At 46.3% G+C, this 22,930-nt stretch overlaps 10 protein-coding genes across 10 annotated transcripts; 6 read left to right on the plus strand and 4 right to left on the minus strand.

The window, feature by feature from the left end:
- Positions 1-394: 394 nt before the first annotated feature.
- F5Y00DRAFT_259865 (glycoside hydrolase family 92 protein) lies at positions 395-2,922 on the plus strand (the record flags this gene model as incomplete). Its single annotated transcript, XM_048010949.1, has 3 exons — positions 395-536; positions 594-626; positions 692-2,922. The coding sequence occupies 3 exons, from the start codon at positions 395-397 to the stop codon at positions 2,920-2,922; spliced, it is 2,406 nt and encodes an 801-aa protein (XP_047867259.1).
- Positions 2,923-4,851: 1,929 nt separating this feature from the next.
- F5Y00DRAFT_259866 (terpenoid synthase) lies at positions 4,852-6,445 on the minus strand (the record flags this gene model as incomplete). Its single annotated transcript, XM_048010950.1, has 9 exons — positions 4,852-4,918; positions 4,973-5,199; positions 5,259-5,292; positions 5,365-5,454; positions 5,515-5,671; positions 5,729-5,917; positions 5,978-5,996; positions 6,053-6,185; positions 6,240-6,445. The coding sequence occupies 9 exons, from the start codon at positions 6,443-6,445 to the stop codon at positions 4,852-4,854; spliced, it is 1,122 nt and encodes a 373-aa protein (XP_047867260.1).
- A 3,536-nt stretch (positions 6,446-9,981) lies between these two features.
- Positions 9,982-10,681, plus strand: F5Y00DRAFT_19836 (uncharacterized protein). Its single transcript, XM_048005303.1, has 2 exons — positions 9,982-10,063; positions 10,142-10,681. The coding sequence occupies exon 2, from the start codon at positions 10,156-10,158 to the stop codon at positions 10,642-10,644; it is 489 nt and encodes a 162-aa protein (XP_047867261.1). The 5' UTR covers positions 9,982-10,063; positions 10,142-10,155; the 3' UTR covers positions 10,645-10,681.
- A 315-nt stretch (positions 10,682-10,996) lies between these two features.
- F5Y00DRAFT_19809 (uncharacterized protein) lies at positions 10,997-12,310 on the plus strand. Its single transcript, XM_048005299.1, has 2 exons — positions 10,997-11,079; positions 11,140-12,310. The coding sequence occupies exon 2, from the start codon at positions 11,150-11,152 to the stop codon at positions 12,140-12,142; it is 993 nt and encodes a 330-aa protein (XP_047867262.1). The 5' UTR covers positions 10,997-11,079; positions 11,140-11,149; the 3' UTR covers positions 12,143-12,310.
- Positions 12,311-12,454: 144 nt separating this feature from the next.
- F5Y00DRAFT_19883 (uncharacterized protein) lies at positions 12,455-13,563 on the minus strand. The gene is made up of 2 exons (XM_048005312.1): positions 13,108-13,563; positions 12,455-12,942 (listed from the first exon to the last, which is right to left on the minus strand). The coding sequence occupies exons 1-2, from the start codon at positions 13,240-13,242 to the stop codon at positions 12,715-12,717; spliced, it is 363 nt and encodes a 120-aa protein (XP_047867263.1). The 5' UTR covers positions 13,243-13,563; the 3' UTR covers positions 12,455-12,714.
- Positions 13,377-14,991, plus strand: F5Y00DRAFT_230950 (uncharacterized protein). The gene is made up of 3 exons (XM_048006969.1): positions 13,377-14,627; positions 14,744-14,847; positions 14,904-14,991. The coding sequence occupies exon 1, from the start codon at positions 13,885-13,887 to the stop codon at positions 14,545-14,547; it is 663 nt and encodes a 220-aa protein (XP_047867264.1). The 5' UTR covers positions 13,377-13,884; the 3' UTR covers positions 14,548-14,627; positions 14,744-14,847; positions 14,904-14,991.
- A 198-nt stretch (positions 14,992-15,189) lies between these two features.
- F5Y00DRAFT_230952 (uncharacterized protein) lies at positions 15,190-15,518 on the minus strand. The gene has a single exon (XM_048006970.1). The coding sequence runs from the start codon at positions 15,461-15,463 to the stop codon at positions 15,305-15,307; it is 159 nt and encodes a 52-aa protein (XP_047867265.1). The 5' UTR covers positions 15,464-15,518; the 3' UTR covers positions 15,190-15,304.
- Positions 15,519-15,609: 91 nt separating this feature from the next.
- F5Y00DRAFT_230953 (Translin) lies at positions 15,610-16,964 on the plus strand. Its single transcript, XM_048006971.1, has 3 exons — positions 15,610-16,096; positions 16,165-16,410; positions 16,466-16,964. Exons 1-3 carry the CDS (start codon positions 15,916-15,918, stop codon positions 16,774-16,776), a joined length of 738 nt encoding a protein of 245 aa, XP_047867266.1. The 5' UTR covers positions 15,610-15,915; the 3' UTR covers positions 16,777-16,964.
- A 295-nt stretch (positions 16,965-17,259) lies between these two features.
- On the plus strand, positions 17,260-18,085 carry F5Y00DRAFT_251883 (GPI biosynthesis protein family Pig-F-domain-containing protein; the record flags this gene model as incomplete). Its single annotated transcript, XM_048009871.1, has 2 exons — positions 17,260-17,637; positions 17,690-18,085. 2 exons carry the CDS (start codon positions 17,260-17,262, stop codon positions 18,083-18,085), a joined length of 774 nt encoding a protein of 257 aa, XP_047867267.1.
- Positions 18,086-20,163: 2,078 nt separating this feature from the next.
- F5Y00DRAFT_19917 (PLC-like phosphodiesterase) lies at positions 20,164-22,545 on the minus strand. The gene is made up of 4 exons (XM_048005317.1): positions 21,846-22,545; positions 21,364-21,740; positions 21,163-21,267; positions 20,164-21,085 (listed from the first exon to the last, which is right to left on the minus strand). Exons 1-4 carry the CDS (start codon positions 21,940-21,942, stop codon positions 20,594-20,596), a joined length of 1,071 nt encoding a protein of 356 aa, XP_047867268.1. The 5' UTR covers positions 21,943-22,545; the 3' UTR covers positions 20,164-20,593.
- Between the last annotated feature and the right edge of the window lie 385 nt (positions 22,546-22,930).

The raw sequence follows: 22,930 nt of genomic DNA on the forward strand, positions 1-22,930 counted from the left end.
ATAATATCAGACCGCCGCCAAGATATTATTATCTTGGTAGGTATACTTCCCAGCTGCAACCGAAAAGGTTTAGTTCAATCGAAGGGATGGCGATCCTGATTGACTTTTCCATGCTGCAGTGGCCAACAATGGACCTCTGAGCTCCTCTGGTCGTAGCCGAGTATACGAGATGCTATTCTGAATCCGGGGTATTTGCGCCCCGCCTTGAAATATGCGATGTCACTCGGGTCTACCTTGTGACATGCCTTTTACGTATCATCAGCTACTCTTCCTTTGTATTCCGAGCTTGGCTTTCCTCCTCATTTACATAGCTATCACGGCTATGAATAGCTACCTAGCGTTTCAATAATTAGAGTATGTTCAACTGGGCTCGGTGAGAATATAGCTGCCCAAGATGAACGTTCAATTATTTATACAGTCTTTTATCGTGGCTACATTATTCCAAACGACTTCTGCAACCCTATCTTGGCGGGATACTAACAGCTCTGTTGGCGGTTATGACTTCGTAGACCCTCTAATCGGCACTCGTAACGGAGGTGAGCTCGTTTGTATTCTGTTACCATTACAGACTGCCTAACTGATCATTATTATAGGTCATGTCTTTGCCGGAGCGACCTTGCCATTTGGTAAGCAGGATCAATAATTAGAATGTCTACCTATTGTATATCGAACATCTCTAATGGAATCCTAGGAATGGCGAAAGCAGTTGCGGATGTCACAAGCGATAACCAGGGAGGGTATGCCTCAAACGGAAGCCCAGTTACAGGCTTTTCCCATATGCACGACTCCGGTACTGGTGGTGCCTCATCACTTGGAAATTTTCCGGTTTTCGTTTATCCAGGCTGCGCGAATGACGACGTGAACGGATGCATTTTCCCTAAGACTCAGCGTAGCGTCCAGGTCGTTGATGGGAGTGTTTCGGCTCGTCCTGGATATTTCACAATTGATCTCGTCTCTGGTATCAGGGCCGAGATTACAGCTACAAACCACACCGCTCTTTACGACTTCACATTCTTCGGCAATGCTACAGGAAATGCTTCCGTAGACGCACCCTTAAGCCCTCTGTTCATTTTCGATCTGACGGATCTGCCCGATACTCGCCTCAACGGCAGTGCATCTGTCGATCCAGATACCGGTAGGATTTCTGGAAACGGTACCTTTCTGCCTAGTTTTGGAACCGGTACATACATGCTGCATTTCTGTGCCGACTTTCCTCAAGGAGCTTCTATACGCGAAACGGGAGTGTTCACGAATACTAGGGCTGGCAGTGAGCCCAAGAATATCGTATTAGGACAAGACAATAATTCCCCCCCTCTGCCAGCAGGAGCCTACACTTGGCTCAATGAGGTTGAAACAGGCACCACAATCACGGTTCGCGTCGGGCTTTCGTTCAAGAGTGTTGAGCAAGCTTGCGGGTCCGCTGAGGCGGAGGTGCCAGACTTCAGCTTCTCAAAAACTTTGGCCGCCGCAGAAGATATTTGGAAAGATAAACTCTCAGTCTTAAACATTGACACCACTGGTTTTGAGGACACCTCTTTGCAGACAGTCTTCTGGAGTGGCGTGTATAGGGCAATGCTGAGTCCCCAGGATTATACTGGTGAAAATTATCTCTGGGAAAGCGATGAGCCGTACTACGACTCATGGTACTGTATTTGGGACAGTTTTCGATCTATTCACCCCTTCATTACCCTAGTGGACCCCTATTCCCAAACTCTGATGATCCGCTCTCTCATCGACATTTATCGTCACGAAGGGTGGCTACCAGACTGTCGGATGTCCCTCTGTAAAGGATGGACTCAAGGAGGGTCTAACGCTGATATCGTGCTGGTAGATGCATTTCTCAAGAACATTACACAGGGCGTTGACTGGGACACTGGGTATGAGGCACTGGTAAAGGATGCAGAAGATGAACCGCCGGTGTGGGACTACGAAGGCCGTGGCGGTTTATATAGTTGGAAGAAGTATGGTTACATTCCCGCAGACGACTTCGATCCGTACGGCAACGGCCTGTTCACAAGAAGCGTGTCTAGAACTGTGGAGTATGCTTACAACGACTTTTGTATCGCTGAAATAGCGAAAGCTCTAGGCAAGCAGGATGATTACGAGAAGTATACCAAGCGGTCTGGAAACTGGGTCAACTTATACAATGCCGATCAGGCCTCGGATATAAATGGTACGGACACTGGCTTCACCGGTTATCTGCAACCAAGGTATTTAAACGGTACCTTTGGGTATCAGGACCCAACGCTTTGCTCTTCCGTTATGTCATTTGACTCTTGCTATCTCAACTCGGGTGGCCATGAGACATATGAGGGTAGCCCCTGGCTTTACAGCTTCTTCGCACCTCACGATATGGCAACCCTAATCACCACTCTTGGCGGACCTGATACATTTGTCAGTCGTTTGGACTATCTTCATGAGAGCGGTATCCTTTATATCGGTGACGAACAGGCATTTTTAACCATATTCCAATACCATTACGCTGGCCGCCCTGGTAAATCCGCCGAGCGAGTCCATTACTACATACCGAGCCAGTTCAACACCACAACGGCAGGCATCCCTGGAAACGACGACTCAGGTGCTATGGGATCATTCGTAGCCTTGGCGATGATGGGCATCTTCCCAAATCCTGGCCAGGACATCTATTTTATCACGGCCCCTTTCTTTCCGTCCGTCTCGATCACCAATCGCATAACAGGTAATACGGCAACAATCAAGACCAGTAACTTTGACACCGCGTATAAGAATATCTACATACAAAGCGCAAAGCTTAACGGAAAGGAATACACCAAGAATTATCTCACGCACAGCTTCTTCCTCGAGGGCGGTACATTGGAACTCACATTGGGCGATAAGGAGAGCACCAGTTGGGGTACAGGGGATGATGATGTACCACCGAGCGTAAGTACGAGTAAGAACTAGAGTTACTTTTGCTATAAATATAGACAGTATATTTGTGAATACAGATGCTATTGCGTATGAGATGAAACATATGTGACCACTAGATTCTAAGAAAGATAGAAAAGTTAACTTGTTCGATTCATATATTAGGAATTAATAAGCACTAAGCTCCTGTGCACATTACTGGCTACGGATTTACAACTCGGAGCTTCTCATACGTTGTTGGGTGTGGACGAGCGGTGCCACTAGAGTTTGTCGACGACGGTTCCGACTCTGCTGCAGACGTACTGTGATTTAAAATATCTACCTTCCTGTTAATTAGGTACTAAAGAAACACGTCAAAACGTATCGTAAGTTAAGCAAACCTACCTGGTTGCAAATCATCGTACGCCTCATTACTTAGATAATCATTAGAGCGACGATATCTCTTAAAAGACTCCCATACATCCATTATCTTCCTCTTTATCGGTCTCCACCAGCGCACGATTCCAAGGACTAAGAGAAGTATAGCTACGCCCGATATGCTAAGTGCGATTATACATCCCGTGCCCGCTGAAGAATTATGTGGCAAGGAAAGAAATGACGCTGCGATGTTCTCGTCGTCGTCGAGTCGTGCGGGAATCAGATCCCAATCCGGACAACCTTGATCACATGGGTTTTGTAAACACTAAGTAGAAAAGGAAATTAGTGAAATTGCTTTAGTTCTACGTACAAATAATTTCTGCGCGGCGTAAAGGCCTCTAATACTGCAAGTTTGGGTATATAAACGATTAAAAAAAGTTTGGATATTTCCTAAGTCTCGGGTTTGGTTCTGGAGCTGCGGCCCTTAAAGAGGCTTTGGATTTACCCAAGTACCACTCGCGATGTTACCATTACATCAAGCCTAGGCTATGATTTGTTGGTCAACAGGAAACCCATAAGCTAGTTAGATATAATAGGAAGTTTTAAGCTCTGTGCACTGTCTGGGAGTGATAGAGTGATAGTGTCCTCGACTGCACAAGGAGATCTTGATCCCTAGGAGAGGGGGGGAGTGGTTGGGGAGAGGAAGGAAATTGTTCGTTACATACGCAACCCATGAACCTAGGCGTCGTAAAGTCGCATGTATACCACTCACGTTCGTCGTAAGGGGCGACGCAACTCTGATGATGGTCCGGATAGCTGGCGTAGCTGACTGGGCGGAGCTCGTCAAGTTGACACTGGCCTCCATTGGAGCATGGATCCGTTTCACAACACCCAAGAAAGCGAACTTGGCTAGATAGGCATACATAAAAGGAGCCTCCGAAGGGACAGGACAGTCCATATTTCTGTTGCGGGATTTGATTCTCAGGGGAAGCCATATATAATGTTGTAAGTAAAAGTTATGACTTAGGTATGTGATATTCTAAGAATGAGTCGTGAATGGCAGCGGAAGTTCGAGATTTTAAGACTTTCCTACATTCAAGCAGTTACATGTCAGAAACGACTAGCTTATACGGGGAAGTTCTATATACACCTTTGGCTTAGGCTATCTATCGCCATTCCCTTCGTTATATCTCGGGAAGATGCCTTCGATAGATGATCGCTTGGATTTATTACCTACCCATATGATGAGTTACTATTCGAAACGTGTAGCGGTATAGAAGCGTGCGATATTAAGCCATTATTACGAGGTGTAGTCATCTTTGTCCTGGTAATATGACATCTCAGACATGTTCCACAACGAGGAAACGTTATCACTACCCTTGCCGGCTCCCTCGCGCAGAGTTAACCCGGGAGAAATTATAAAAATAATCGCTTAAATTACAAGCGGAGTGCTTCATTTGGGATTTCACTTCGAATGCAAAACGATAGTAAACTTTGAGAAAGGAGAGCAATCTCATTCTGCAATAATACCGGCCAATATAAAGATCTACCTATGCTATACTATCTTTCGTTCATCATCTACCATATACCCAAGCCCTACAAATCGACTCAAAGGGTTAGGTATATCCCACTACTCATAGACTCGCAGTGCACTTTGTATCTTCCCGTGGTCAGGCTAATTTGAAAAATGTGTTAGATATGTCTTATAAAAGGGGTCACTAGCACGTACCTCCAGTTGAGATTAGCTGTGGCGGCGTATTTGCAAGCGTCGATAAATTTCCGTATATCTTCTTGGACCTCGGGCATGGTCGAGTAGCGCAGTAGGATCCGTTTCTCTACGGACTCAAATCGCTGGACTGATGAGTACACGATGTCTACGGCGCGGTTGATAGCTGCTTGTACGGATCCCAGTTGAAGAGATAGCAAAGGAACTAGCGAATTGACTTGCGATTCCTCCTGTAGTGGATTGATGCGTTAGAAAGGCAAATGGCTTTAAGTAGAGTAGGTTTACTAACCACTTCCTTCTTTATAGACAATATGTCGTTCGTCCTTAAAACGTTAGTCTATGAGGGGGGGGGGGGGGGGAGGACCAATAAACGGTAGCAATCATAAATGACATACACGTATATAGCAACACCTATTTCATACCAAAGCTGTCGCATATCATCATCCTCGAATAGTTCCTGAGGTAATGTCATCCCCCAAGCGTATCTATAAGACTTATTTAGCTTCCTTTCTAAGATAAACGGATGTGGAATTTATATTAGGTACTCAATGGTGGCGAAGCAAACCCGCACAGCGCTTGTGCCCGAGCGATAGCCTAAGTATTCTTCGACTGTAGGAAGACGGCGAGCTACTTGATATTTTTGTTCTTCTCCACCCATATTGACATAGAGCAACACCTCGCTAAGATACGTGCTGATCTGACCTAGACCCCGATGAGATCATGATATGGTAGCAAAATGTAGGAGGGGAATGTACGTACGGTCGTTACAGGACTTTAATAAGGCTTCTCCAATTGGTCCGGTACAGGTGATTAGGGGATTGGTCTCGGTTTGCCTCGACTTCGGAATCCTAGATAAGCTTTGCTGTACGTAGTCGATCGTTCTCTGCCGGAACGTGGAAGCTATATCCCAGTCATTGATGATTGTCGAAACCTCCGTGGAGTCTATCTCTGGATAAGTCATTTAGTAACAGAGAAACCATTCATCTGCGATTTGGATGACTGGTATACCATCGTCGCAAGCAAAGAGCTTTTACATAGCAATGTTAGTTAGAATTGGTGCGATGGTGGTTCTATACCCCTTACCCAGATAGTCAACCGCGCAACGGTTTCCAGCGCCTCGTACGATGCGTACGGCCACCACGCAGCGGTGAAGGAGGTTATATTAGTTGCTCTCAACTTACGGAGCCGGGCAGTACTATTTGTAGAAGACGACAAACTGCAATATGTGAGTTAGTAAAGGATCCAAGAGTGAACCATACCAGGTAGTTACCTTGCAATTATCTCTTGGACGTGTTTATCTAGCCTTTCAATGTCCGGATGGCTCCCCCGGGGCCAGTGGCTGATCATTGTTTGCAAATCGGGAATAAACACTCGAGACCCTCGTATACTCGATAGAAGCTGCTCTCGTGGGTCGTCTGGGGGCAATAGGGGCTGGATATCTGGAGCTGCTACTTTTACCTCCTGGATGGTGGCCATTATGTGATTTTGAGCAAGTGAGATGGGTAGAGGATTGTATAACGAGGTATAGAGAGGGATGGCCGCTCATAATCAATAATCCACGGGGCGGAGCTACTCTCTATATTTCACGGATTTGGCAAAGGGGGGTAAGTTATGCGAGTTAAGCAAGATATTAGAGCCCGGTTGCAGAATCTGATTTATGCCTTATTTCATTTATAAATGCTACCAATAAGCAGCCATCATAGTTCCGATATTTGCGTCATCTTATCTACATTCAAGGCTGTAATAAAGATGGGTATAACACAGCTACGATAATAACCCGGTATTTTAGGGGCTTACATTGAATTGAGGGTTGATGGTGTGAAGCCTTGCGACTATGCTTCGAGGCCGAAACGGACGCTCTAAATTATGGCATATTAAATCGTTTATACATTACTTAGGTTAGGTGCCCAGGTGTCCAACCACTGCTAGACGTAATGGTGGCGCCAAATAGTATAATACCACTAGATTCTGTCGTTTTTCTGAAGCCTACCTTAAGTACCTGTTAAATCATTGAGCTTTATGATATAGTTAAATATATTACAAAATGTCACCCTCTGGGCAACATAAAAGCCTAAGGTTTACACCGCACCATAATTTTATAAAATCTTTTAACTATTATATATAACTTATATATAGTGTTAAAATATATAGATTAAGCTATTAACGCTTGCCTTTTACCCTTTTACAAAGGCGTTAAACGGCTTTTATATACTTAATCTTAATGTATTTACCCCTAAATTTACCCCCAACCCCTTTATACACTAACAGGATTCCAGCTCTTTTATCGTTTACTCCTTTTATCTTTTACTGCTTTTGTAAGGCAGGAAAAACTTTTTATAAAGCAGTAAAACATATATCTTAGATAGGGAATCTTTAAATTTTTACTCGCATTTAACACAATATCCCAAGGTAAACCTTAAGCATAAATCTTGGGTCTATCGATTTAGTAGTAGCACGGTGGTTTAGGGATATGAATCTCGCTGATGCCAAAGTTTTCACTATAGAGTATAGTTATATGAAGAACTACAAAATACTTTCCACCGAGTGTCACTACAGAAGAAACAGAAGTAGTGTAACTTTCACAAACAAGAAAACGTTAGAAATATGTAATTACATGCAGCTATGTTGTTATATTCTAGTGGATGCTTATGATCTATGATTCAGACTTCTCGCCGCCTTAAAGACTATAGCAAGCCCCAATGCTATAAGCCGCCTATTATGATCAAGTAATATAAGAGCATTCCATTGTTACACGAAGAACTGTACACCTACTTACCTTATAAGTACTTAATCCACCTGCGATATTATAATAGCCGAACGTAAATAATATATGTTAACTTCAACCTATATAGGTCTTTTGGTTACATGTGTATAAACAGGATGCAGTTATCCCTATTATGTCTCATTATAGCAAGCCCGACGTTTTACGTGCCACTGAGGGGAAATGCATGTACTATTTATCTGGAGTTCGATCTTGTTATCTTTGGTGTCGTGCCCAAGTACGGAATTATCATCATTTAGATTTGGACTTTAGTTGTAATTACCTAGGTAACTATGTAATCAACAAGGTTGCTAATAGGGGCTAGTTACTAGGTATTCAAAGTAGAAAGTTGCCTTAGCCCTCCCCTAGTCACGAACTCCCGTTGTCCGAGATTCCCTACATGCAGTTTCGGAGAATATAGGTAGCTTTATTTACTGGCCACATATTTTGAAGTATCCAGGTGCGACTGGTCAGCCATTATGTATTCTTTCTTCTTTCTTCTTTCTAGACTTGCGCTAGAATAATTCGGTCATGGGTAGATACCCATAAAAGGTACCTAAGTGCGGGTACTATTTCTATGTATTGTGGAACGCAATGAATCATCCCGGTCATATCACGTGGATCTATTAGTCCAATAAACGATAATTAACCCAAATGAGGCTGTCTGATTTGAACTCTGCCCCATTAACCCCCCATCAGTTGAAATCGGACCCTGACAATCACTTCTTTCACAAAGCGCCCTTGAAGCGTTAAGAAGTTGAAAGATGCGGAAAGCAGTCGACTATGTAGTCAATTAAATCCTACATATGTAACCAGCTCCAGTTCCTTACGCTAACCTATTACGTCAGCGTACTGAGACACGCAGAAGGTTTCAATGGCTTTTAATCGCGTGGGTGGCCCTAACAGGATGGGTTCCAGGTCAGATCGTCAGACTATTCTTCTATTCGTCCGTTTGCATGGCCACCGCTAGGTTGCCGTGATTGCCGTGGCAGTTGTTGGTCAATGTACATATGGTCATCATCATCGTCACCGTGGTCGACTCACTGGCTGACTAGTTGTACATATGTATTGGCGTTCCGATTATCCGTACCACGGCATCGGATTTCCGTTTGCCCACATGGATTCCCTACCTTCATGATCGCCACAAGGTTAGCCTAGTGTACTATGTAATTCGGCATGAAAGTCTGCGTTTACATAAGTACACACTTAAGTTGCCGTCTCAGCCTCTAAGCAGACAAGTCAAAACTCAAAATACCTTAAAATCCGAGGCGTTCGCCCATCAAACGGAGAGACCTGCATCAAAGCCGGAGCATACGCAAGTGGCTGCATATTTGTGCCGTATTATCCACGATTATTCGTTAGGTTTAGGTTTAATAATAACCTACATTTACCTACGTTTACCTACATCAACCTACGTTAACTTCCTCGGCGTGGCGTACCTATTTCCGAACTCTTACATATTCCGTCTTACATATTCTACTATGTAGGTATAACTACATATTCTTAATCCAAGTTCCCCCCCCCGGTCCTATCCGATTCCTAGATCTTCTTGCCGACTTTGCAACTTTGCTGCAACTTTCTCCTAAATCGTACCGCACTCTATGTATGTCTCGAGAGATATACCAACATTTCTCCTGACGACGCGAACGTGGAACGGATCACGGCACCAAATTAATAAGACCCCCCTACCGTCTTCATCTTCTGGGATTGCTCAAGCGCGCGGTTGATTGCTTGCCAAGCAATTTTCAATACAAAGAGCCGAACCCTGTCATTCTTTCTTGGCATTGGTACCAGCCCCGGCTGGAATCTCAGCATTGTTTTCAGGTTGCCTCCTTTCAGGTGAGCAAGCATTTCTATCCGTTCAATCATATCCGTCAGCTGGGGCGCAGCTAGGTACCTAGGCTGCCAAAACACTATCAAAATACTAGAACAAAGCCGCCCAAAATCTTCAACTACGTCAAGTGACGCTGTCCAATTATGTTTCCAAATGAGCCAGTTCGGGTGTCTTCGCTTATCGACGCTATTCCGTCCGAGCCTGTCCTGTCGTGGGTGGACATGGTATACCTGAACCCCATGCGATCCGAGAGTAGAGAGTAGCCAGGGGCTAGGACGATGAAGCGGATTAGATATTATTATGATGATATTCATCACCATCGCTCAAGGAGCCTGATTTCATTATTATACCATCCGTACCACCCGATCTAACATATCTACATCTACGATCTTGTCTTCTCTTCCTGTTGTTTCTACTCCTTTCCTTGTGCCGCAATACCTGTCTATGAAAGTCTTCGGTCTCCCCCGCATCACGAAATAAAGCTTAAATCGAGGTGGCCGTATGCGTACAATTCATTGGATATATAAGGCCTTACTCTCGACGGTCCACGGTCCACAGAACTAAGACAAAGCTATAGGCTATTCTGTCACCATGTCGGGCTCGAGCAGCAGTCGACGGACAAGTCGCAACTACGATACCGGCTTTCCGGATGCATTCGCTGAATATACCACTTCTCTGCGTCATCCAGACGCAAACGTTGGCCCAGGGGCTTGTATTTCAGCCGAGGATATTGATCCATCGAAAACACTACACCGGACGCACAAATCCTTCCTAGCGAAGCATAAGCGTACCATCGCTCACGGCAGAATCGGTCAGAATACAAGCCAAAAACACTCGAGCAGTTCGGTCGTGGTCATTCCTACAGCCGACAGTGCTGTGGACGTGGGTGATCTGAAACGTACAGGCACGAACGGAAGCATTGGACATTCGTCTAAGGATGGGGCCGAGAGCATCGACCGCATGGAGGTATCTACTAACGGGGATTGCTCTCCATCCTCCCCCACAGATGAAGATGACCTCGCTGACGATGAGCGGCAAAGAAACAAGTTCTTCCGAAAATGGCTCACTCAGAAGGACTAAGGGAGTTGGGGCGGACGGTCGACGATAGACTGCGACAATTATTGAATCACGGGTAAAGAGTCGCCATCAGCTGTTAGGAGTTGGGGCTATTAGGTAACTTAATAATTTGCGGCTTGGGAGATTTGGGGGCTCGACGCCGAGGAACTTGCTTCAAAATTTGGGTTCTCAGCATGGAGTATGGCTCATGGCGGAGTTTAGAGGTTTTGATAAAACAATGGATTAGAAAAGAGTTTGGGAATAAGTACAACCTTAGCTGCATATCACCTAGGAGACGTCGGCAAGATTGAATATACCTAACAACCAGATTGCTTAAGCTACCGTCACAATACAAGTTTAATCTCTCTTTCCTTTTGCAACGCGCTACTAATTCCTATATTTACTTGCACGTCGACGCTCCCGTACAATCCTGCAGCGCATCCAGCAATATCTCGATCGGTTCGCAAATCAATATCGTCTCGAATACGCCAAGTTTATCTACATCTAACTGTATCTTAGGCACGTCAACATGACAGATTCATCCGCGATGGAAAATGATGCGCCGGAATGTCCCAGCGACGCCGTATCTTTCCCGCTTCAGGACTTTCCTTTTGAGCTCCGAGAGATGGTGTGGATAATGGCCGCCGAGCAGGCTGCAGACGCGTTCAGACACAAATACCCCGATTTCAATCGGTTCTGGTTCACTCGGCATAAACCCCCCTATATTTCTTTCGCGGCGCACACGATGGATAATAGGGGGGATCCTCATCCTTCCGTTCTGCGGGACTTGCGAGATTTCTTCTGGCCGCTCTTCCTAACGAATAAGCATAGCTATGCAATCGTCAGCCGATATATCTCCAAGTTCCACGAACGAAAAATGGCGCCCCAACTCGCTCTCAATTTCGTTGATATATTCCCTCTAGGACTATTCTCGCTCGACAACGTTATCCGGTTCTCGAAGCGATCGACGCCGGCACTAAGAAGCCAAATTGCAAGCGGACCTAGTGTCCAATATCCTCCGATGCTACAAGCCGCTTACGAAGGCCAGTTGGAAGAAGTTACCTCGGTCATGAACGTATCGATCCCCGCCTCGACATTCGCGCGATTCGAATGCAACCGAGCGCGTCTGTCAATGCTGCTTCGATTTAGAAACTTGAAGAAACTGTACATCAAAGTGGATGGCCTGCACCTTGGCACGTGGCCGTTCAACTACGAAAGCAACTACGACAGCCGAGTATGCGCATTCATAGAACTAAGCGAGTTTCGGGGCGGCAAGTTTAGAATGAAGTACGACGACCTCGGCAGCTTCCTTCGGGCGTATCGAGACAGATGCAGTCGATTCGGCGCAGATCCCGGTAGATATGAGTTCGGCCTTCAAGCCATGGAAGCATGGCGAGACGTTCTGGCGTGGGAGCAGAAGGTCTCGGACAGTTTCCTCGAGGCGCTGGACGTATTTATCAACAAGGGCGTCGAGTGTGTCGTTGTTTACCCCTGTAAGACAAAGGACCTATTTTCCTCTTAACGTCGGAGCAGCCTTGAATGAAGGAAATGCCTGCTTGCTATGTAAGGGGGCGTGTTCTAGGACTGCGTTAGGATATGTGGATTTTGCTGCGCAGGATATTTGTATGATAAGTGATTACATTAGGTAGTGTAGCTCCTTAAGTCGTAATGCTAATAAGATAAGTGTGGCATATCATCGTACCATAACCTAGTTGTCAAGACGTGGTATCTTGTCTTAACCTGTATCGCATGTATTCGTGGCCATGTGACTCGTAAAGGGACTCGATTGAGGTACGGCACATATGAAGACGAAATAGGGAACTTTCTTAGACGTATGAGATGAATTTTTCTTAAAGGCCGTGAAGGTAAACGGTTTCTACTAGCGACTTATTGCTGATTTCTGACAATAGACTTATATACGGCTAGCTTAACAACATCAATTCGTTAGATGAGAACGTTTCAGGAACTAAATGACATCTGCCAGCGCCAAGCCATAAACTATAAGATGAATAGCGCATGTGTCTTATCCAAATAATAGCCGCTGTGGTACCGAAGTCCTAAACTTGCTTGTTGGTAAAGGGGGAAGGGGGGAGGTTAAACCAGCCAGCCACTCTCCTTCTTCAACGATTCCTTCCAGCTCTCACCATCCAATCGCGTGAGCTGCTTAACACTGTCGACGTCCTCGGCGCCGAAGTTGCCGTATAGATGCGGGCACCCTTCGATCTCCCACGTCGTCGCAGAGTGAAACTTGGGAGCAAACCGGAGCTTAAGAACCCAGATAGACGTTGCCTCTTTGAAGAAGAGGTCTGCCGTTATGGGAATCTGGGAAGTAGGTACCTAGTGTAAGCATGAAGTGCGGCGCGGTTATTGAGGAGTAGGTATTTTTTATGATATATCTAATGTAGGTAGGTAGGTAGGTTGGTGCGCAAGGGAGAGGAGGTAGTTTGCGATCTAGGTAGTAGGTAGTAGGCAGCTCTAAGCACTTACTTGCGAACCGACACTCAGATGGACAAACCCATCTTTTTGGTCGAGCTCCGAACGGGGATACTCAGATGGGATTGGCGATGGGGGTGCCGAAGGCACGATCTTGTATACGAATTCAGGTAGAGGTGATGGAGCCATTGTCAATGTATTCAAACTGGATGATGTAGACGATGGTGCAAAAGTAAGACGAGCTCTAACTACCTCTTCTCCATGTGGAGGTACATAATTGAAGCCGCTTACTGTGAGCTTTGACAGCTGTCGTATTTATTTACCACCTGGCAGCATTTGTAGTGTAGGAAGTACGACTAGGAAGAATAATTAAAGAAGAATATTAGAGTTGGTTAGGTAGCAGCCCCTTTATTCTTATCTAGATGAAAAACACATGTAATGCAACATTTGCATTCCTTCGAATCAGACTTGCTACTCAACCTAGGTAGTTCCAGTTTATGGCGTTCAGGTAATGCAACCTTAGCTGCAGGTTTTGTATATTTCTAAAAAGGGGCTTGGGATTTGCCAGTCAGTCCTACGTGCTATAAACTCAACGATGCTATTCTTCCGGATGCGGTCAGATGTGATAATAGCACGACAGGCCACTCAGCTTGTTGTAGCGCAGGACAAATCTGCTGGTCCAATGGAGTTTGTCAGGGCGGAAACGAACACCTTGTTGATTATTTACGAAAAGGGCGTACTGACCAGTCGTGGAATGATACAGCATGTTTTCAGGTCTGTCCATGGTGTAAGTGCTGGCACGACTTCTCATATAGGCTCATATGAATTAATATGATATTAGACATAGACGATCCATCAGTGGGAGTGCGGCCTTGTGGCGGTATTGAGAAAAGTAATTTATACTGCTGCGATGATGGGTTAACTGGCGCTGGATCGTTCGCTTGTTGTAGCGTCGAGTCGAGTATATTCACGTACGACAATATTACCACACTACCTACTATTCTCGCTACGATTCCCATTAATGAGGTATCAACTACCATGGTCGAATCGACGTCGTCTTCCTCATTAATCGTCAGTACGGGCAGCGATACATCAACAGGGCTTCCAACAGTCAAAGCGACGAGTACCGAATCAATACCAATCCAACCTACTGGTGACAGCGCAGGTCATATAGAGAACGGGAGCTCATCTATAAATGTTAATATATCGACCGCACTGGGCGCAGGCTTGGGCGTCGGGTTGTCCGTAGCCGCTGCTATCATTGGGGGGTTCTGGTTCATGGTCTGGCGGTCTAAACGAGAGCATACGGGGGAGACGGAACGGGAAAAAGATCCGTATCAGGGCGTCTTGAGTGGCTTTATAGTCCCCGACGGCAATACACCCAAACCGGCGACTTCCCCTGGCCCTTTAGAATTATATGGCGTTGCCAACTCCCGCGAAACCAACGCCCATGAGTTACCATCGGGATATTATGGTAGGGAGCTTCCTGCTTAAACGGCTAGACAGACGGAACGGTTGGAACTTATCATAATTCCGCATTTCGTCATATTGCTTCGTGAAGGCATAATTTATGTCTAGCACCTGTATGAGTGTGTTGATCCTGGAGTTTTGGAAATATAATATCTCGGAAAGATAACGCGACCCAAAATGAGCCACGAATCGACGAGGATTTTTTTTATTTGGCAGATACCTTATATTGATGGGCATGTACGCGATTCGATAATCTAGTATGGACGAGTTGTTTTCAGGGGCGACATAGTACATAGAGAGAGGACATGCGAGAAATGAAGATCCCTGTACTAAGAGTGTTAGGAGCGTTTGGTAGAGACTGCCTTATGCTAGGTACCTACCTTCAATGTTATAATAGCTGGTGTGAGTCAGAAAGAGCTAACTCTGCTATCATGACATGTTTGCTGCTTCCTGTTTTGCCCTAAGAGGGATACGCACAGTGGATTAAGTACCTAGCTCGACTAGCTGACTGTACAAAATGCACCTGGCAGCTGCTTGCCACTGCCTGCTTAAGTGGGGGAGTGGAGTTGGTGACTGGGTGGGTCACTGCTGTTGCCTAGGAATTCTGCCACCGCTAACCGCCTCCCAGCAGGTATAAATAACTGGCCTCCCCTCCTCGCTTTAGAATTTTTCTTCCTTTCTTCTTCAGCTCTCTTTGCCTTTTGGCTTAGATCAAGTGTAGTATCTGTTCTTTTCAGTTTAATCTCTGAAAGAGTCCTACTTGGACTCAATCGTGATTATTCTAATTTTTGTCCCGAGGGAGCGCATCCTCTGTGCTTGCGCATGATCGCTCCCACCGTGTCCCTGGTATTACACTGCCTCCAGGTGACGCGAAATACTTTTCATTGCGATGTCTAGCTCGCCTAGAGACGTGAGGAAGAGTTTCAGCAGTAGTGTTCATGTTTTGCGCTTAGTGGGCGGTAGTAATAATTATTTAAATGCTCGTATCATCGTAGGATAAATGGCGATAAAATTTTGAAGCGCGATGAAGCCGAGTGCTGTTTTTTGACATGCTAATTTTTCAGCATATGGTGAAATTGAATTAGGCGTAAATATTTGCTGTAATCCGTAAATTAGAGCAGTAATCCAATATCTCGATCATTGAAGTCGCGGTAGCCTACCTGCTATATACATGTTTTCTCTACCTATTTCGAAATAAATACGCGGGTTCAGCGACAGCATAATTTCACGCTGTTTGATCACCGAAGACGATTGATTGAATTGCAAAGTAAAGCAAAGCAAGGCAAGCATCATCGGGCCTTCTCGTTATTTAGCCCTGCCCCTCATCGTCATAATCGTTCAATCAAAAAAAAAAACTTTTGACTCTTCACATTCTACCCAACGAATCTCGAAATGGCTGGCAACGGTTCCTCAGATTTGATCGACCCGTCCATTTTCGAGTACCTCAAGGCTCATGGCGAGGAGGAGCTCGAGGTCGGTGACAAGCTTCACCACATCACCTCTGCTCTCAATCGTCACATCTCAACCTGCCAAGGCTTTCTCAGCCGCATCCATTCGACCCCCAGCTCTAAGCGTGAGTACCTAATATGTTAACATGATATGCTTATGAGAAGTTTCGTGCATCGCTGATAGCTATTGTAGTGCTGCCGCTATTGAAGCAGGTTGAGGAGGATGGTATCAAGCCCGAGATCGAAAGCGTTGGCGAGCTAGCCCAATTTGCTTCTAACTATCCTTACTACAAGTACAACAACAGATGGTCCCGAAGCATCCAGAATGTTGTCGGTACCATCTTATTAACCGGCTGGTTAGGTGGTTTGGGGACTGAGTCGCGTCCGGGTGAGCTTGGTCGTCTTCTGACTATCGAAGAGGTTGGGCAGCTTTTGAAAGGTACGTTTACTTCCTAGCTGTCACACTGTCGCCAGTACTCATTCTTCATATTTAGTACCCGTCAATCTCAAAGACAGAGATGCATTTCACATTACTATTGAGGAATACATCCTGGCCCTGACAGATATCACCGAGGAGCTCAGTCGGCTAGCTATGAACTCGGTAACATTAGGTGATATCGATCTGACGGTCAGAATCAGCAGCTTCATCAAGGATTTGTTCGCCGGCTTCCAGCTGCTCAACTTGAAGAACGATATAGTTCGAAAGCGAGTTGATGCTGTCAAGTACCACGTTAAGAAAGTTGAGGATGTTATCTACGACCTGTCGCTTCGTAACTTGATCCCCAAGCATGAGCCTAGCTCCTGATTTGACAATATGTCAACTTGACTGTCAACTCAAAGTAGTACAGCCAAATAATTGGCTACCTACCTAGGCAGTCATACATAGTACCTAATATGAGCAATAGGCAATGCGTTGATGTTTGATAATAACCATAGTTACATGAGACTTCATAACAATTACCTTAGGTTACCTAGGTAGTAACACGATTCCCCTTATTTTACAGATGCGCATATCCACCATAACATCCTTCAAGTCTATCTAAGTGCCCTAATAGTCGCGATAAGCAACGTTATCTGTCACACGTGACCGCACTAAAGTCCGTGCGTCAACCGTTTGTATGGAAGGTAATCCGTAGCATCAACTTAGAAGCGCGACTTGACAAAGTTAACTCGACATTTAATTGTATATAAATGCTTTCGGCAACAAACGCTCATTCATCACATTAATTACATAGTAAAACCCACATTTTTTTCATTCCATGACTTATTACGTCTAATCGCATTCATAATGCCTTCATCCGATTCAGTCGCAATCTCACCACCACCAGCTCAAAAAGCTAAGGCTGGTGAGATCTCCAAGGACAAGGATTTAAAAGATGCTCAGACGCAACCCGTCCAGATCATAGCATCCTCGCAGGCCCAGGTTGTTAGGCATCTCCAGCCAGCCTTACTTATCTCCTTGTTCCTCGCCCGATTCGAGGCTCTAGTGGCAGATCCGGTATCAGCCTTGTCGAGCTCTCTTCCCGTAGTTGTAGCCATACAAATCACATACGCCGTCGTGTGTCTGCCCGCCGTAGGCTCTCATGTTGCAAAGCCAGCTAAGAAGGCTCGGCCCGGAGAGAAGAAGAAGGCTGGGTTGGAGAGCGCGGGACCAAACATAGCGGTTGTATGTTCTCGTTTTCCGCGAATGCTTCGTTCATAGCTGACAATGTTCTTAGACAACACTTGTCGCCCTTATACTATCAGCCATAGCAAGTCTGGCGGTGCATGTCGTCTTTGTTCTCTTCGGCGCCCCTTTCTTAACCCACGTAGAGAATACGTTCTTATGCTCGGCGCATCTGTCCGTCCTAGGTCTTTTCCCATTGTTCTACACACGTGGTGTGTCGAGCAACGACTGGCATGAGATCCTGAGTGCCAGTGCCCCGTTCGACGAGGCGTTTGGCGGTCTCATCGGCGCCTGTGTAGGAGCTTGGCTCGGCGCTGTCCCTATTCCTCTGGACTGGGACCGGGAGTGGCAGAAGTGGCCTGTGACTATAGTTTGTGGGGTTTATGCGGGTTACTTGGTTGGAAAATTACTAGGAGGCACCGTGGCCTTCGCAAAGAGGTTTTCTTAACATCAGACTGGCAGAGGTGGTAGGCACACTGCGTGCTCCACGACGATTATACGCTGTCACCTATATCATAGCGTCTGAGAGCTCAGCGTCGATATTTCGTGGGACGTATTTAGTTTTCCACCCAATCAACTAAATATTAATCAGTACTGATCCTGAGGCTTTACTCTGTTCATCTTTACTCTGTTCATCTCTACCTTGGTATCTTCAGCCATACCACCTTCACTTTTTAAACTTGAAGATTACCTACCTTTTCTTTTATCCCACTTTCCAAATTTCTTCCACTGTCCCTGTTCTAGTTACTCGTTGGCGTTCTACTTTCTCCACGTCGCATAGGCTGTCCAACATCTTCGTTTTCGCAGCTAGCACAATCTAGAACCACATCGTCTACGCGTATTCTCTGGCCTCGCAATACCACACATTCACCTCCAAAGGTAAGGCCTTGATCTATGGCTTTCCTAAGTTAATCTACATCGTGTACCTCTTCGTTACCATCGCTATCGTCATCGTGCACTTACGAAGCGTCTATACTCTTACACTTCGATCTACGTCTCTTTTGCTTGGTCTCACTATGACTTACCCTTACTCTACCAACCCTATAACCTCTATCCAATCAATGTCATCCGCCCCAAACCCTCTACCCCAATATAAATTCACTAGGCGTATTGCCCCTACCAATCGCTTCATAAACCGTACCGACAGAATTCAAGTCAGCTGAAAGGTAGGATGCCGATAAGAAATTTCATACCGCAATGGCCGTTACCACGGCCACATCACGTCCGAGATCCATTTCGAATGGCAGGAGGTGGCGGACATGTTAAACAAGGTCAACAACTACGGCCTCACCGGGGACACCGTACGGTAAGTCGTCCCCGGCCCGCTCTCACTCCTTATCAACACTCATACTTATATACTAGTACCAATTAGTATTTGTTTTCTCCATTTCCAAAGAATTCCGTCACTAACTCCTTTTTTTCGTAGTGATTATTTCGTGAATGTCATCTTCTTCGGTTTCTTGGACGAATTTGGCATCGTCGCCCGTCCCGCCGCCTGCTCATTCTGGACTTGTCAACCCTGGCTACCCGACCAGCCCCGTTGCTTCGGGTTATGCTATCGCTAGTCCTTCAGTCGATCCCGCCAGCAACGAACCCAAATCCAACCCGCAACAAGGCCACCGCCAAGCCCAGGCCCAAGCCACGGCCTCGACTGTGAAGAGTGCTGGCGAAGAAGGGTGGGTTGAGTCTCCTACAAAATCCGAGGTCATACGGAAACGCAAGGCCGCTGATGAGCCGTTCGGCCGTGAAGAAAGCCCGACGAGACGCTGATGGTAACGATGATGGCGCTGCCGCTGGTGGCTTGGGAACTTCACGTTCTTAGACTACCACCTATAGGTACCCAGTCCGAATTAAGAACGTCGACTACTACATCCGACTTCAGAGGAAACCGGTTTCGTTAATTTTTGCGTTCTTGTCGTTAGGCTTAGTTGATTAGAGAGGGGCGTTAGTTGCGGTAGTAGTAGATGTTGCGGTTCTGGTGGGAGGATCAGGGGATAATGATGATGATGATGACTCGTACGTAGGGGCGGAAGGCTTTGTCATCGTAACTTATTTTTTCCCCTTCGTATGCACGATCAAGATACCCAGACACGTAGGTACGCAGACAGTCGGTAGGCTAATTGAAGATTTCTATTCCTCGGCAAGCTTGATGTTTTCCTACGTACATTCCTATCTCTTTCTAAGTACAACGCGTAGACTATCCCTGAGTCGATCATCTAGCACGTTACACATCTAGCGCCGAGTATAGGAAACCACTATGTCTTTCGAGAGACATAGGGCGTGAAAGGATATCACCGTAAGAGGATATTTAGTATTTATAATAACTAGTTTGCCAGCACCGATCGATCTCGAAAGTGCCGTTCAACTATCTAACTGCTATAGAAGGTTGTATGCACGATAACTATATACGCGGGATTGTCATATCACGTCATGCTAGTCCAACTCCCTTGAAGTTGCTGAGTTACGTTGACTTTAAAGTAGAATATAGGCAGTTGGTATATAGTATCTCAGTCGCTTCCGTTACCTCCAGATCTTGAGCTCGTCTTCGGCGCTAGTGTTACCTGACATATATATCATCGACATATATAGAATCATTAGCTAGCTACGAACGTCTTCCAGAAGAGGGTAAGGTAAATAGATGACTCTATCATACATCCTGTTAACGAGATAAGTACCCAATATTCTATTCATCCACCAACACTCTTCCCTTATATTTCTTTCCATCCCAGGTCCTCACGTCTTACGAAACTCTTACCAGTAACTCCAAGGGATAAGCCGAACCTAAGCCCCATCCCACATTACCAAGTCTACCTAAAGTATACCAACGTATATCGCCGATCCCATCTCAAATATCTATCTATCCATCTTTCTTTCTGTCTGTCATTACCATCTATACATAGCCCAAAGAAGCGACTCCCAAATACGCACGCGTAGCACCTAGTAGAGTCGACAACCATTACTTGCCCAACACTTTCGGCACCTGTGTCCGCGGCAGCCCGTACCTGAAGAGATAAATATTCACAATGACGAACAAGACGAGTATATATCGCGTCCACTCGTAAACGCGCCACGCGCGCGTAGACAAGGGCACACCAGACAATTTCCTACTAACCGCCGCGGCCTCGTTTTTCGCCTCCTCCGCGACGCGTCCAGACACCTCAAGGAATAGCTTCGGATCATCCGTAACCACGCCGTCGAGTCCATTGCGGACGCACCACTCCATGCGGTCCTCGTCGTTGACGGTCCAGGAATGCAGCGGGTGTCCCGCCGCCTTCGCATCTCGGATGAATCGCGCGCCGACGGCCGGTAGCGCTAGGGAGTAGTATAGAAGACTGATTGATAGGCCGGGCTCGTGCTTTGCTAGAGCCCGGGCATATGTGGTTGAGAAGCCTACGTGTGCGACTGGATATCTAGGTAGGAATTCCTTGCTTAGTTTTACGTATTCCGCCTGTCTATATTTTAGTACCGTCGTTACAAAGACCCCGGGTACGAGGTTAAAAATCAAGGGAGGACGTGTATGCTTACAGTCCAGCAGCAAGGCAGTACCCTCTCATGCCACGGCCGAATTCCCGGAACCGAATCTAGTGTTTCCGCCGTTCGCCTGATGATCGTGGCTGGGTCGTCGTCCCTCTGCAAAATCTGTATCAGACAAGACAGGCACTCTACGTTTTGCGCTACGATCCTAGTAGTTCTACAAGGTAAGAACTAAGTTATTTATTTACCTACCTTGATGTCAAGCATGATCCAAATGTGCTGCAGCTCGGGCTGATTCAGATACTCGAGCAGTTCGACGAGCTGCGGCATAGGCTGCGGGGGCTCGCGCACCGTGCGCAGCTTGCTCAGGTAGCTCCAGTCGTGGTCCTTTACCTTGGAGTCGTCGCCGAAGCAGCGCTTGAGCTTAGGGTCATGCATCAGGACGACGACGCCGTCCTTGGACAAGTGCAGGTCGGTCTCGATAGCATGCGCGCCGGCCTCAACGGCCGCCCGGAATGCTAGCATCGTGTTTTCGGGAAACAAAGCCTTGTAGCCTCGGTGAGCTATGGCCTGCGGCGGACGCCGTGGCTCGGAGGTAGCATCGCGGGACCGGGGCGCGGGAATACCTGCTGTTAGTCGGGCACGGGAACCGTTAGCAAGGACTTGGTTACGGGTCGGGGTTCTTGGCGGACTCGGGGTATATTCGGTATCCCCCCTTTATGATAAAAGCATACCGGGTGTCCCGTTCCCAACGACGTCGCCGTCGCGCTTTAACAGCGGGGTCTGCTCATTGGACATGGTAGCAGCTGGTTTGGCGTTCTTCCTAGCCATTGGCTGTTCGGAGAGTGAAGAGGGCTATATATGTCTAAGTCTATGTAAAGGTACTCGCTCGTTTGCCAAAGAAGGGAAACCAAAGAAGCACGAAGGAGGTAATATCTAATTTCACATCATAAGGACAGCATAGCGAGTAGGAACGCATGTAATCAACGTGACCGGCGTCTGCTATGTAATTCTAGTTACCGAAAGGCTTTAGAAAGAAAAAAAACAAAACGAAGCGCGGCCGGTTGTCTACCTAAGTGGCCTTTCTCTTAGGTCTTAGGTGGGTTACAGCGTCGGAGGGCGGGGAAAGGATTCCGCTCAATCCGAGTAAAGGCCAGTATGCGGCACGAATGCGATGTGAGGGATTGTTTTGTCTAACACGCACTTCGTAGGCACCATGTCAGCATGTAGCATGTGTATGGTTCGGAAAGAATATGGTTGCGGTTGGCCGCAGATTACGGGATTAAACTTATCTAAACAGCTTCTAAATTCCGAATCCCCGTTTCTAAAGTCGGTAATCCGTATTGTACAATACCTTAGGTAATCTCCTACCGTACCGTAACAGCGGCTTTTACGTACCTCTGTAGGTACCTAGCTAAGGTAGTGACTCGTAACCCATGCCGGAATGAGACCTGACCAAGGTATCGGTGTACCCGTACCTACATCCAACCAGCCCTACTATATTAATTAATATATGCACATGTGCGCCCTGAGAATCTCCAACTCCACGAAGCCTTCAATTTATTCGAAGCGTCTTCGTCGCCATTCAGCCTGAATCCACCCTATACCAAGTATATTGCTCGACACGTGGTTTACCTGCAATTCTCGTCTATTTCCTTATTAGCCACGCCGGAACCTGTATACCTGTATGATACAAATATTATTACCTATCACATGCAAGAGATGCACAATACTTTCTATCTTTCGTTTTCTCTTCTTCTTAATCAACTACCTTAGGTACTCAACTTAACTCATGGGATCGACCTGCTCCGTCGTACCC

Source organism: Daldinia vernicosa (genome assembly GCF_022497035.1).
Source record: "Daldinia vernicosa strain CBS 139.73 unplaced genomic scaffold F5Y00scaffold_11, whole genome shotgun sequence".
Taxonomy (NCBI): Eukaryota; Fungi; Ascomycota; class Sordariomycetes; order Xylariales; family Hypoxylaceae; genus Daldinia; species Daldinia vernicosa.

Bases quoted from the DNA above. Each gene is read 5' to 3' on its own strand.
- F5Y00DRAFT_19836 (XM_048005303.1), top strand. From the start codon at position 10,156: ATGTCGGGCTCGAGCAGCAGTCGACGGACAAGTCGCAACTACGATACC.
- F5Y00DRAFT_230953 (XM_048006971.1), top strand. From the start codon at position 15,916: ATGGCTGGCAACGGTTCCTCAGATTTGATCGACCCGTCCATTTTCGAG. The intron at 16,097-16,164 runs GTGAGTACCTAA...TAGCTATTGTAG, and splicing joins TTCGACCCCCAGCTCTAAGC to TGCTGCCGCTATTGAAGCAG. The intron at 16,411-16,465 runs GTACGTTTACTT...CTTCATATTTAG, and splicing joins GGTTGGGCAGCTTTTGAAAG to TACCCGTCAATCTCAAAGAC.
- F5Y00DRAFT_19809 (XM_048005299.1), top strand. From the start codon at position 11,150: ATGACAGATTCATCCGCGATGGAAAATGATGCGCCGGAATGTCCCAGC.
- F5Y00DRAFT_230950 (XM_048006969.1), top strand. From the start codon at position 13,885: ATGATATTAGACATAGACGATCCATCAGTGGGAGTGCGGCCTTGTGGC.
- F5Y00DRAFT_19917 (XM_048005317.1), bottom strand. From the start codon at position 21,942: ATGGCTAGGAAGAACGCCAAACCAGCTGCTACCATGTCCAATGAGCAG. The intron at 21,741-21,845 runs GTATGCTTTTAT...CCCGACTAACAG, and splicing joins CGTTGGGAACGGGACACCCG to CAGGTATTCCCGCGCCCCGG. The intron at 21,086-21,162 runs GTAAGCATACAC...AAATATAGACAG, and splicing joins TACTGCCTTGCTGCTGGACT to GCGGAATACGTAAAACTAAG.
- F5Y00DRAFT_19883 (XM_048005312.1), bottom strand. From the start codon at position 13,242: ATGGCTCCATCACCTCTACCTGAATTCGTATACAAGATCGTGCCTTCG. The intron at 12,943-13,107 runs GTAAGTGCTTAG...CCTACTTCCCAG, and splicing joins ATCTGAGTGTCGGTTCGCAA to ATTCCCATAACGGCAGACCT.
- F5Y00DRAFT_230952 (XM_048006970.1), bottom strand. From the start codon at position 15,463: ATGAACACTACTGCTGAAACTCTTCCTCACGTCTCTAGGCGAGCTAGA.